General features: G+C 40.4%; 1 protein-coding gene across 1 annotated transcript in view; it reads right to left on the reverse strand.

Annotated features, from left to right (window-relative positions):
* The window catches only part of LOC149321293 (A disintegrin and metalloproteinase with thrombospondin motifs 9-like), a 186,200-nt gene that overhangs the window by 75,788 nt on the left and 95,946 nt on the right, over nucleotides 1-14,466 (reverse strand). Inside the window, exons 23-28 of the mRNA XM_089519004.1 lie at nucleotides 13,385-13,504; nucleotides 12,128-12,223; nucleotides 11,817-11,984; nucleotides 10,562-10,852; nucleotides 8,456-8,617; nucleotides 4,848-5,024 (exon numbers count right to left, since the gene is read on the reverse strand). Coding sequence (XP_089375130.1) covers nucleotides 4,848-5,024; nucleotides 8,456-8,617; nucleotides 10,562-10,852; nucleotides 11,817-11,984; nucleotides 12,128-12,223; nucleotides 13,385-13,504 — 1,014 coding nt within the window. The remainder of the gene's footprint in view (nucleotides 1-4,847; nucleotides 5,025-8,455; nucleotides 8,618-10,561; nucleotides 10,853-11,816; nucleotides 11,985-12,127; nucleotides 12,224-13,384; nucleotides 13,505-14,466) is intronic.

Consider the following 14,466-nt stretch of genomic DNA (forward strand, 5'->3'; position numbering starts at 1 on the left):
TCATGATATATACATATGTGGCTCATCCCTGCAGGCTTTTCTCTAGGGCAGGTGGGAAGGGGATTTTTCACATGGAAGGACTGCATGAATTTAGTGAAGAACTGTCAATAATTTGGTCACAAGACTTTTGACTGAAGTGCCAAAGACCAGTCAAAAGGAAGAGGAACACAGCTTACTATTCCATGCAGCCACCTAAAGAGTGATAAAAAATCTTAATCTGAAGGGGTTTGACTACATATGTGTTGACGGGGTGGGGAATACCAATGAAAGGACTTCTTTCAGGAAAACAGCACAGCCAGAGGTTTCTTCAGTTTTGCAACCATTTGCCCTTCCACTGTCAATCCGTGAATACTGACCAGGCAACAAGAGAGCTGTATGTAGGCAGACTGCAATTGCACTGCAGGAAGAAAAGGAGGGCCCTACTATCAAATATCGGGCATATATACTTCTACATATTCTTCACCGTTTCAGAATCTGTTAAACTTCAGTTTAAACACGTGAAGGTCAATCTTGCACATTGTTCATTGTGGTTTCTCAACTAATGAAGTAACTTGATTAATGGCATGACAACAGGTATTTGGTTTTGTTCTTTTTTGAAAAGATTTGCACTAAATTTAGGATGGGAGGGTCAGTGTATTTAGCAATGTTCTGTACAAAATAAATTGGCATTAATTTCTAATTATCAAGACTGTGTAGAAAAATGTGCTGCTATGAGAAATATGCAGATAGATTATGTTATTATTTATTTAGTTTTTTTAAAGGAGTTTTTTTCCAAATACTTTTTAGCATTTGGGATGCTAATGATTCCGGCAATGGTTGCCTGTTAAATATGTTTAACCCTACAGTTGAAACTTAAATGTTTTGTTGTGCTTTGGGAAGCAAATGGGTCAAGGTGTTTACAGCAGCACCTCTTCCTGGAGAATGGCACAGGGAAGGGATATGAACAGAAGACACTTGCTGAAAGATCACCATAAAGACCTTTCTATTCCATACCCTTTCAGTTCTGGGAAATCTTCAAAGCAAGTGTGATCCAACATTAGCAGCAATTTTCAGTATATAGTCTGGAGTCAGGAACCCAAGTGCCTGCAAAGGCTGAGCTCTACTAAGTTCATGAATTGACTGTCAGCACCAACCTTGGCCCTCAATATAGCACCATGAATGAAAATATTTTACAGCACTGTCCCTTGTAATGATAAAGCACCATACAAAATATGATTTAAGCAAAAGTATGGCTATTACATCATTCTATGAGGTATGAGGATCACAACTGTCACAAAAACAGCCCAAAGAAATAAAAGTGCATGAAGGGAGGAAAGACAGAAGGAAGGAATGCCAATATGAGAACAAAAACCATATCTGTTTAGGAAATTCATATTTTGGTTAAAACTGATGCTCTCTGTAAAGTGCCTCAGAATCAAATTATGACTTCATAAATCTTTAAACTACATTATAATGCAACAATAAAGTTATTTGGAAGTTAATTTGTGTGAGACTTTTAAAAATGGATGGATCAGTGGTCTGGCCATTGGCCAATATTGTCCCAGAGTCTTAACTTACATGACTGAACAGAGAAAAGCCAAACATCTTAAAGTGATAAGTGGATGTGTGGCCCTCAAATGCCTACAAATGCCTCTTAGGAGTAAAGAGGACAGTTCTGCCACATTTTTACCCTCTTAGGCTCAGGATAACTTTTTCAAAATAGGAAGTCGCCTGGATGATGATTTCTACAACACTTCTTGTTGGAAAAAATGGTAATTTCCCTCTAGAGTCATGCCCCTCCCAGAATCATAATCTTTTAGGGGTGGATGGGGTTTTCCAAGGTCCCCCGAGGGTCCAAAATGGCCTCCTAAACTTTGACAGATGTTCATCCCAGTTTATTTCTGTTTAAAGTAGTGTCTATAAAGCTGTGGTAGGCAATGGTGGCCCTCCAGATGTTTTTATGTACAATTCTCATCAGCCTTAGCCAGCATGGTCACAAACAAAGGATTATGGGGGCATATTTGAAGTGCTCCTAATTTGGAGAAGCCGTTACAAGTTCCATTGCCTGTAGACCAGCATGTAAACAGGATAGACTGGGGAACAAGCAAACTCTGCTGTGACCTAGTTCATCTGTCTGCCACAAATGACCATGAAATCATGGTAAGCTGATGTGACTGGGGGGGAAGGCTGAGCCATTCTGTTGCCTGGCCAGAGTCAAGGAGGCCAGGATCCCTAGATCTGCAGGCATGCACCAAAGACCTATATACATGGATGTTTAAAGAGTTATGTGCATGTGTTATCCAGGGCTGGTGTCAGGAATTTGAATTATATGGCTTCTACTGAGCATCACACTCCAACATGGGAGCCATGGTTGACTTGAAGAGCCTGCTGCATCTTCTAACATTCCTCCTTGCTGTTGCTGCCTGTTCCCCTGCACTTTTCAAGAGGTTGAGAAGTAGCTAGAGCAAGGAGAAGGAGGGCAGCCTCTGCTTGCATTTTTATATCAAATTAACCAGTGTTGCGGATCAGTCCAGAGACAAAGCAGCAGCAGCAAGGAGGAATTCTGTGTGAGAATGTATGAGAGGGTTATTAAAAGAGATCCTCTCATGGCATCCTTGCAGTCAACATTTCACATGTTAGCAGTGTGTGACTGTGATGTATGTGCAGCAATTGCATTTGTTGGGCAAAATGTGGAAGTGAATTTTCTCCTTCTCATGCCAACAAGGCAACATTATCATATGCAAAAATGAACGAACATATATGCATCACATCTCTTTGTTCTCCTGTTCACCAATGGCATTATTACTAGGAAATCATTATTAGGGATCTTTGCAAGGAAAGATTACAAAGATTTTCTTTCTGTCCAGTTATAAACAAGGCTTGGAGCAAATAGCAGTACTTTTCAATCAAAGCTGATTATGAGTTTTACTGTTCAAATGGTGAGTATTACTCAGATATTAAGATGTCAACTGTAAAAGCACTCCAGTTTGGTCTTTACCATTAACATATAGATGCTGACACACAGATATACAAGCTGTTGCTACCTAAATTTCAGGAGACCAAGGGGTGAAACAGATAGGCCAAATAAAGTAATTTCCACCCGTTTTGAAGGTGGAGTGCTTAGATAACAAGCCCCTCCAAAGCAGGAGAAAACCAGATTGAAGCCGTGCTCCAGGGCTAAAAACCAGAGGAAAAAGAAGCCAAGATATTCTGACTTAGCTCATAAAATGTGCACCTTCAACCCTGCATATAAACGTTCTGACGTGAGAATGGCTCTGAAGCAGCAATCCATCCTAACTCTAACTCTGGCCCAAGACAGACAGGCCGAAAGGGGCATGGTGGCGGCAATACTAGGGTTCCGGATCATGCAGCAACCGCACAGTCTGTAACCCTAGTATGCAATAGCGGCGTCCTGTTGGCATCCCGGCCACATGGGCACAGCCATCTTTATGTAAGGGATGCACAGCGTCTGCATGTCGCTGTGCATCCATTACGTCACAAGTGTGTCAGTGGCGCACTTGCGACATAACCTGGGTGCCGCAAGAAGAACCCGGAACTACTGGGTTCTTTTTACTCCGTAGGGACGTAGTGTTGTTTGGCACCTGCAGCATTCCTCCGGAGTTAAAATGGGTGTGTGCAGACTGCTGTTTTCGGGCAGTCTGTACTGCGCCTCTAACCATAAAGCTGCATATAAACACACTGGTGCAGGTGTGCATTTAAAAAGGACGGAGCTGACGTACCTGAGTGGTTGGGACGGCAATGCAAAAAAGTGAAAGTGTGACCCCTCCAATGGATATAAGCACAAAATACACAACCAGACTGTCCAAGAGGGAGCATGGGGTGAAGGGGGGAGAAGAAGGCATGTGAAAAAGCATGATTGTGCTTTGCCAGTGTTTTAGTGGGTATACCAATGCTCCAATGCCCTGTACCATTGGAGGATCACAGGTGTGACTGTGTGCCAAATCAAAAGGGTGGCCATCCAATGGGATGGTATCAAAGCGGCAGGCAGTGTTTGTGTGACGGTGTGCACACATGGTGGGGAGGTGACCAAAAAAAAAAATCCAGTGATGCAGCATGACACCATGCCATGCAATTGGGTCATGCACAGTCAGGCTGCCTTGGGAGTGACCAGTGTGGACAACGGAGTTTCAACCCGCTTCCGGAAAATGCAGATTCCAGCCATGTTTTCCTGCCTGTCTGTTCCACCCACAAATTTCCTGTCTCCTGAGGCAGTCCGAAGGCAGTATCTATGTAATCCCAAGGCAGTATTTATGTGTCACACCTGTTTCTTCGTCTTTTGCTTGAGGATGTTTTTCTAGGTAATCTGGATAAATACATTTTGTACTACATACACAAAACAGATATACAGAAACAGCTACATAGGTGACAACAGCTTATCACTGGAATTCACTATAGTACTTCAGCTGAGAGTGAAGAACAGTTCCACATAGACATAAGGGGAATATTGTGGAAATCAAATGCCAAAATGACTTACATTTGTTTGAAAAGGACTCCTTCATAGTGGAGATTTGTAATGTGCAGCACTTGCAATGGGCTAATACAATGTACAAATTTCATTATTAAGCAGAAAGTGCCTTTTAAAATGAAACAGATTTCCTAGCTACAGCCCTTCCTGAATGCCTATTTTATTTGGAATATGTCATTTTTTTAAAAGTTGTTTTTTAAGTGCAGCCTTTTTTCTTAAAAAATAATAATAAAGAAAAAGAACCAACCACCTTAAAAGCATGCAGGAACACACTCCAAATATTAGCACCTTGGCTTTAAGGACAACTCATTCCACTCCTATGAATTATTTGTCAAATGATTATAAAAAAAACAAAAAAAGAAGAAGCATGTTACGTTCGTACCGAGCTCCAAGGACCTGTATTCCAGGCAGCATCTTGAGAGCAGTCCTGCATATTGCACTGCTCACGGTCTGGTGGCTTGTCAAGAATTTCACAGCTCAGATCTGTAAATCTTTCTCCATTGGGATGCTGGCACACAACCAGTCTTGTTCTGGTTCCTCCACTGCATGGCTTTGTACACTGGGGGGGAAAAACAGCGGGTACAGATCACATTAGCAGCAATTGTAATCATTTATATGTTATGATTGCTACCCTCTTCTTTGATTTTACTCAGAATGAATTTCAATGGCAGTTTAATTTGAGGCACTGCTAGATACCAGGAAAAATATCAAGGTGTAACACAGAAGTGCAATCTGATCTTGAATTCCAGAGAGTTCTGATCTGTTTGGAGATGACACCAATGTTTCTACTTTTCACATCACAAGATTTATTTTCATTTTTTCCCCTGTATCTGTGCATGTGTAAGGGACTCCCACAACTGTAAAAAGTAATTTCTAAAGGGGCTCTCAGAATGATAGGTGAGAATCTTACAACTTATTAAAAGAAACATGAGGAGAGGGCAGCAAATGAGTACAAGCAAGGGTTGTGAGGGACAAGGTGGAGGAAAGAAGAAACCATGAAATAAATTTTTGTGCACAGTCTCTGGGGCAGTTCCTTCATCTTGGAGAGCCATCCCCATGAAGAATTTAAAGAGGATGTTGCTAAAATCTCGTCTCAGCTACCCCCACTTTTAGTTTTAGAAGTGTTCCAGAGATAATGATTTCACACTAACAATCCTTGGTTCATTAGAAAACTTCCACATGTTCTACATTAGCCCTTCTTTTCTTTGCACACAGAGCTTAAGTTCTTCTTCCATTTTGATTTATTATTTTAATTTAAAAAACAAAATAAAAAGCATGGCATTGCAAATAATATGGATCACATCAAGCTACTACAGAAATGTTCTAAGCAACAATTCCCTGTTTTTCTTCAGAGTATAAAGATATATAATTAATAACATCAGTAAATAAACATATATATATATATATATATATATATATATATATGAACTTTAGGAGTTCTGATGAAGGACCATGAAGAGAATTCTGTTCCAGCAAACACAATAAAAGGGTATACATTTTAATCAATTGGTCACAACATACGTTTTTACATGAAGATCTCAGCTGTTACATCAATTTATCCATTAGTGCTAGTGACCAGTTCCTGTTTAACCAATTTCTCAAAATTAATCCTTCTCCATCATTTCAGTGCTTGGAAATTTCTGGTCTAGCTGCTGAAATTAAATTCCTTATGATGGAGAAAGGCATTAGTACCCTGGTATATGGAGCTCATCAGCAGTGCTCCACATTCCTGAATATTTCATTTCATTTTTTTGACAGAAAATCTAGTGCTATTTTCCAAATAGGGCATTTTAGCCACTTATGGAGCATTGCACCCTGTTAACTACATCTTCTCCAACAAAATAGAAACAGGTTTTTATTAATTTGGCAAATTTTAACTGGGGTCCAATGCAAAATAACCCTTTGCATACATTTTCTCAAGATGATGTAGAGATTGCATAAGAACCCCAAACTTTCACTCATTTTAGATAGCATCATAGAATCATAGAGTTGGAAGAGACCACAAGGGCCATCCTGCCCAACCCCCTGCCATGGAGGAAGACAGAATGAAAGAATCCCTGACAGATAGCTAAACAGAGGCTGGATGGCATCTGTCAGGGTGCTTTGATTGTGTCTTCCTGCAGGGCAAGGGGTTGGACTGGATAGTCCTTGAGGTCTCTTCCAACTCTATGATTCTATGAAATGAAAATTATTATGCTTAAAGATCCCTTTCAGAACAGATGAATTTATATAAATTTCCTAAATTTCAAATTTGCCCAAATCTGCCCAAACTATTATACCTTTTTCAGATCCAAATTTGGCTAGGTTCATTTTAAATCTAGTAAATGACTGAAAGTGGTCTAGTTTCCAGTTTCAAGTGCTTGTGCCCTGTAACATTGGCATTGGAAAACTGTAGTTTAATTACTCTTTAATAATCACAGTATTAAATAGTTTCATAATCTCTTTGTAAACAAGATTGAAACAACTATTGCCCAGAAATGAAACCATGGCTGAACAGAACATGATAAAAGTGCTGAAGGGGAAGAGAGAAGGAAAGACACACATATTTGTCCTAGTTTAATCAAATAAGATCATTACATGTTGGGTTGGGAGTAGGTAGGGGGGAGTTGTCTTACCCCTGGGGTTTCCAATTTTGCAGGGAGAACCCGCTGACAGCACCACAAAGGCCCAATATTGATATGCAGCCAGAAAAAGCTGCACCACACAACTATTTTTTCCCCTTTTCTAGTTGCAAACTCATGAACATGAATGCATGGATCTTCTGCCAGCAGCTGCCAATCACCCCCATTATCTCATCCAGCCATGGGCCCTTTGGATATTACATGTGACAAGGTTGATCAATTGCATGATCTACTGACTACACATATGGTGTTTTGGTGTGTCCATTGGTACAGCAAAATCATGGAAACCCCCCCCCCCCCATATTGAGGAGGGAGCAAGCTTGTTTTCTGCTGCTCCAGAGAACAGGACCCGGAACAATGGATGCAAGCTACAGGAAAAGAGATTCCACCTGAACATTAGGAGGAACTTCCTGACAGTAAGGGCTGTTCGACAGTGGAATGCACTTCCTCGGAAGGTGATAGAGTCTCCTTCCTTGGAGGTCTTTAAACAGAGGCTGGATGGCCATCTGTCAGGGATGCTTTCATTTGGATTTCCTGCATGGCAGGGGGTTGGACTGGATGGCCCTAGTGGTCTCTTCCAACTCTACGATTCTATGATTCTATGATTCTATCTCTCTTGTCCCCTGTCCCTCCATGACCCCCTGCTGGATGGGTCAGTCTGTCAATGTTGTTATTAAATCAATTGCATTGTTGGTAACCTGACATGTTTGTCATCATTTTGCTCCACAGGTTGTGCAATGGGTTGATGGTGTAGCTGCCCACTAGTGTGATTCTGCGATTGATTTGTGGGTGGGTGACAAAAAAAATTGTGGCCAGCAGCTGCCAGCTTGCCTGGACCAAGATGTCTGCTCCTGACAGCTTCTGCACCAGTGCGCAATCCATACGCCGGTGTGATAATTAGCTCTTTCTGGCTTGAGCTGGAGAAAACCAGGATGATTTTGCTCAGTTGTTAAGCCCTGGAGAGCAGCTTGCATCTGTTTTCCTACCATTTTGGTCATTTGCACTGTCTGAACAGGGAAGTTTTAAAATGTGGCAGGGCTATTTCTTTTAGCCTGTGTGGACCAGCCCTCAGCTAGGCCTTAGAGCCTTTTCATCACTACTGGAAAAAAATCAGCATTCCCATTTTCAGTGATTAACAATTGCCATTTGGGTTAACAAGATTTTGTTAATAGTTCTCCTGAACACACCTACTGACTCCTGTTATTTTCTTTCTTCTGAAATCATGTTTTCAAAATTTTATGTTAGAAATTAAGATACTGACAAATATTTTTAAAATGTTCAGTTAATGTTATAATAAACAATTTTCTGAAATAAAATACCTTGGGATTGTTTGTTTCTAAGTAAAAGAATAAAGTAACACTTTGCTCACCTCACCCCAGCTACCGTAGGCCCACTGAGGGCAGGGTCCTGATTCACATGATCTTTGCTCATCTGGTTTTGTTCTTACATCACAATTACTGGCAGTGTATCCATTTTCATCCTGACATACTACAACCCGCCGCTGAAATCCTCCAGCACATGTACTTGAACACTATAAAACATAATTAGCAAAGGCTGAGGCTGTTTGTTCTAGGTTAGTCTGCTGGTTGCACAGTGACCAGTACCAATGGTTCCTTTCTACTTCTCTTGTATAGCCGTAATCTTTGCCCAGATTTTTGTCTTATCTGTCTATAGGGATTAAGAAATCCTTATACAATTTCTTTATACTACTAACAGTCTTAATCTGTGAGGAATATATGCTAACAGCAGCAGCAGTAATAATTACTAAATATTTTTCTAAGACGCAGACCCCATTCTCCCCAACCTACACTAGCATTTTGTCGCAGGTTCCACTTTATATTATCTTCCTAGGCAGTTTGTTCTAGTTCTGAATTCATTGCCCATTAACAGTGAGCAGAGCTGTGGAAAACTCTGTGGACTATAGCTTGCTGCATCTCCCAGCATGGAAATTCTGGAAACTGTAACCCAAAAAGTCACTTTTCCAAGTCTTTTTAGAACACTTCTATAAGTCCTATACCAGGAATCAGGTAACAGTCCTCTGTGCCATATTGGCCTTTTCTATGTCTTTATTTGCCTCGGAACCACTGGAATAATTTAGTACAAGTGTACACAAAACGTAATCTTATGGGACATATGTGGGTTCCCAGACCATTTTTTCAGCCCTTGTCCCTGACCCATACTGCTGGGGAATTTTTTTTTCTACCAAAAAGAAAAAGGGTTTTGCTGATTTGTGATTGGTGCTGGAGTGAAAATTTGGTAACCAGCCACACCAAAGTTACCTATCCCTTCTTTAGCACATCCTGACATAACAAGAGTTCAGATTAAATAAATAAAAATAGATACATTTATCTTTTCTCCCTTCTTATAGTTTTTATACTGTCTTTTTTTACATTCTCCAATTCTCCATTCTTCAATTTTCTCCTCATAAGGGAGGTAGGTTAGACTGAAAGACACAGTAAGTGGATCAAGGTCACCAATTGAGTTTTGTGGCCAGATGGGGATTTCAAGATGGGTCTTCCCAATCCTAGTCTGGTTTCTAGTTCTAACCAGAAAAGAAATAGATTCCTATTGAAACTAAAGCAGTGCAGTGTAGAATCACTAGAACCCCACTTTTAATTCCTCTAATTATGATAACAAACTTGAATAACCACTTGAAAAACCCCAGCAATAAGGACAGTGCCTAGAATGGTTTTTCAATAGCAAGAGGTATAGACAGGGTATAGGTATTAGGGGAGAGGCAAAATAAAAGCATTACCCCCCCTCCCCCCATAAGAATGTTATCCCTGCCAATGAAAATTTCATTTGATTCCCAAATTTCTAACTGTAATAAATTAAACTTCAGTTGAGCATTAGACAGTTTAAGCCTTCAAAGAAAAAGAGCAGGCAAAGTTACTATGAGAATGTGAACAAAGAAAATAAAAGCTTTCTAGGTATGAACTCTTTTCAGTGTCTCACACTCTGCATTGGTAGAAATTTGGGTACTGCAAGAAAAATTAATTTGGGAACACAGAGGGGGCAATGGCTTCATTTCCTCTGCCCACAATGATTGTCTCACCTTAATTATTTCCTTTCTGGTCCTAGTGATCCCAAGTGTCACAGCATACCTATCTTTCCATTCAGCACTTACCTCTACTCCAGAGGTGGACAATTTCTATGTGTCTGTGGGTCATTTTGTTTTCCTCTAAACCTTTGAAACCTGCACCCCTCTCCAAGTCCCTGCCTCACAGAAAATTGAGCCTCTAGGAGTGTCTGGAGGATGATTTTGCCATTTTTATGTAATTTTCCACTACACATTTTTGGGCTAGAAATAGCAAAGACTTATAAACATACACAAATAGTAACATTTCTTTGTGTGAGCTCAATGTTCATTTCATTGGCTTAGTCTTTAAGAGTGGAGAGGATGTACAAAAGGACAGAAGTGGTGATCAAATCAACTTGCAGTGATATCAAAATGAAATTTCTGTCAATTACGTACCGCTCCCCATGGGCCAGTTCTCCACTGGTTGCCCCCATGTACATGTGCACGCCCCTGGTTTCGGTTCAGGTTTCCACCTTGGTTATTCTTTTGACGATAGTCAGGATAAGGGAAAGGATGGATTGGTCTGTTGTAATCAGGGTTGATCTGTTGGCATGATGGCATAGAACAATCTTGCTCTGTTGCAGGAATATCCTCAGCATCACATTCACTCCTATCAACAATCTGGTCACTGTAATCTATGCAGACTACTTGCCGGGTCACTTTACCTTGCCCACAAGTTACAGAGCACTGCATTAATAGGGGAGAAAATTGGAAATGATTGCCCTTAACAATGAGATGTGCTCTCAGAAATACAAAATGAAATTAATTTAGGTACAAACAGTTTGTGTTAGCATATTCACTGATGCAAATTCCACATATTTGACAATTTTACAGTATGAGAAATAAACTTGCCATGTACTGGTTCAGAGTATCTGTGCAGTGGTAGGCAACTAATGGGTCCTCGACACTTTGGGAACCTCCAGGGGTCACTCAGATGACCAACCCCCCCCCCCCAAAGGCCAGCAACCCACTTCTCATTCTGATTTTTTTAAAAATATTAAACAAAGTGTGTGGGGAGGGAACCCTGCAACCTATTTTTAAAAGTGAATTGGTACTCCAGGAGGCATCCAATGAGGCAATTTATCCATTTTCTTTTCATTCCAGGGTCTCAAGACGGATCAAAGGCTACAAAAACAGCCTTGGGTAGCCACATTTTACCCACCTCTGATCTAGTTCAATACTGGCTGTCTCAACCAGAGGTGCTTCCCTCAGCCAGATACTTTCTCTGGAAAGTATCATGTTGGGAAAGAATGAGATCATTCTGTCTGGACATGCCAGAGACTGAACCTGGGACCTTTGGTGTGCCTCTGCTTTAGCAGTGAGCAGTAGCTGTCCACTTTTCTGCCAATGTTAACGTCCAGCCCAATAAAAATGCTGGTTTTATTGCTGTCACCAACTATGGTGACAGGAACAACAAAAAAAGAGTATGAAGAACACAGACTGCCGTCACTAATGGAGAGCCACTGAATCCACTGATGAATCTCCCACATTTGATGAAATTTGGGAGAGAATGTATCCTTTGCCTTTTGACCCAATAATATAATTTATTTTAGTTTTCATTATCAGTAGCAAAGGTGACTTCCTAAACAACAACAGGCACTTTGGCAAGTGTTTAGACTGTGCCACCCCCTTCAACAAAGAAGCTGCTTACTGAGGTCCATTCCGCAGCTTTCCACTGTCCACATGGTGTTACTGTACATGCTTCTGTCGCTGATGGCTTTGGAAGGTGAAAGCAGGCAGCTTCATCAGCAACAGACCCCTGATCGTCACGACAGCTGACATATCTCATCTGGGTGCCTTTACCACATGTAGTCGAGCACTAGGGAAAATTGATAAGAATGCCAATGGGAAAAGCTGACCCTTCTAAAAAAAGTCCACAGTCTGAAGACTGTAGGAATTATTTATTTATCAAGGGAACTATAAAATGGCTCCTTGCAACCTAAGCTGACCAGTTTAACGTACGGGAGTCCAGGATCCAAATCTCCATTGGGTTCGATGGCTACTGTGCTTTGTTTCTGGGATGCTTGGGTGAAGACGGCATGGTGCTAATTCACAGTCCTGTTTTGTAAGAAAAATCAGAAAAAGTAAGCTGCTAAGAGCATCAAGAACTCACAGATATTTCAATGCAGTAATATGAAAGAAAGGGATAGGATGACAAATCACCCAGACAGAGGACAAAAGACAATTATTTGCATGAAAAAATGTTTACAGTTTAAACACTGCAATACATGTCACTACAAGAGACCAGACGACTTGCATACCTGCTGAGTTTGCTGTGCAGGTGCTAACTCTGGATAAGCTACTTCAAAGTTCCTGCTTTCTGTCCTTATATTTCTTTCTCTTTAAATCAGACTCCTTTTGGACAACCCTTGAAGTAAATGAGGTAATGTGGCCATCCTAGATAGGGCAGAAGACCCTCCTTTCACCTTTTAAAAGCTCATTTTCTACAAATGGTTCACCTTAAAATGTTACTTTAAATGTTAGTACTCCAAGTACATTTGCCAAGCTGTAGAGCACGCTTACCTAAAGAGTATTATCTAAATATTCGTGGTCTTTTGACCCACCTATATTCCCTTTCTCTCCCATTACAAAATAACATGCCTCATAGATGTTACACATGCATTTAGACAAGCACAGTCTGTTAATAATCATTTTTGTGGTTGCTGTGTACTTTCCTGTTGTTTCTGACATTGCAACCCTAAGGCAAACACATAATGGGGTTTTCTTGGCAAGATTTATCCTGAGAGAATATGACTTGCTCAAGGTTATCCAATGAGTTTCCACGGTTGAGTGGGAATTCAAACTCTGGTCTCCCAGAACCCTAGTCCAACACTCAGTCACCACATTAGCTCCCTGCAATGATATTGTTATAGTACCAAAATGCACTGCACAAACCACAGACAACTCCAGCAGCAGGTTTACAACCTATGCCATATGACCAAGGCAGTAATGAGGGACAAAAAAGGAGACAAGCCATCAAAATATCATGCTGGAGCATAGCATGGACTGTACTACTTAGTTAAGACTCTAAGTGGGGGAACTACCTTTATGAATTCCCCCTTGCACATTAGAACACTAATTTATACCTTCCAACTAAAGGGATCACATGGCTGCGTGCCCCACCATCTATATAGCCCTTTGGAGTCACACACAACCCCTTTAATTTTTTTTTTTAGAAGAATGGAGATTGTACTAATTCTACTATATCAGCACACCTACCTGTGTATCTGTTGGTTTGGTGGCAGCGTTGCATTCATTATCATCTACCACAGATACATAGGCACCAACCACACACTTCACTGCTCTCATCTGATAGCCCTGCCCACATGTTGCAGTACACTGGGGGAAGAGAACAGAAAGTTTTGGATATATATCAATGTAGTAAACAGCTTTGATTGTTATGTGTTAGTTTAATGCTAGTAACATCTGGAAAGCATAGCTTTGAAGAGAGAACATAGAGCACCAGGATCCTCAGAGAACTACAGTTCAAAGTGCACAACCTCTTATCGAAAATACCAAAACATTTAAAAGAAAGATGGACTGTTTCTACTACTTCAGTCACCTCCATTTCAAATTAAGTCAAACAGCTAAAATCGGCTGCTTCCCTTGAAATCCTGCATGCTTCATTTACTCCCTTCAAATATACATGTGCAAGTGTTTAAATCATTTACCATTCTGTGGATTATGAATCTCATTTAATCTCTGACACAGTTCTTTACCAAACTGGCAGTGGCAATAATCTAATAATAATAATAATAATAATAATAATAATAATAATAATTTATTTCTATACCACCCTTCTAAAAATCAGGGCGGTGTACAACAAGAAAATCCATACAATTAAACATATTAAAATCTTAATAGAACATGACCATGAAATGAAGCCATGACTGACCGAAGAGAAATTTGTGCATTCTGGACAGGTTTATTTATTTACTTGTTTTGAATAAGTTATAAGATCAAAACTAACACTCCAATGGAGATTTAAGAAAATGAAGGAAGCCTTTCAGAGACATTCATGGTAAGGTCCTATTCAGTATTAATTGGATGTCTTCTTGTGACATTTCAAAAGGCTCAAGCAGTTGCACAATGCAAAGATTTTGGAGTTGGAACTTTGCCTGAAACACCAAGGTAAATAAGGAAGAAGGATTGTGGAACTGCGGTTCTGCTGTTACACTGCTACATCTTCAACCTACGCCAATGTAACACTTTACATACCTTTTAAAATGCAGTCTGGATAGGTTGCCTATGGGTTTGCATGTATGTAGTACTATAGCACAAAGCTAAACAGGGCTGGACAG

The sequence above is a fragment of the Sceloporus occidentalis genome, unplaced genomic scaffold, assembly GCF_023333645.1.
Source record: "Sceloporus occidentalis isolate IW3139 unplaced genomic scaffold, rSceOcc1.0.p SCAF_1, whole genome shotgun sequence".
In the NCBI taxonomy this organism is placed as follows: Eukaryota; Metazoa; Chordata; class Lepidosauria; order Squamata; family Phrynosomatidae; genus Sceloporus; species Sceloporus occidentalis.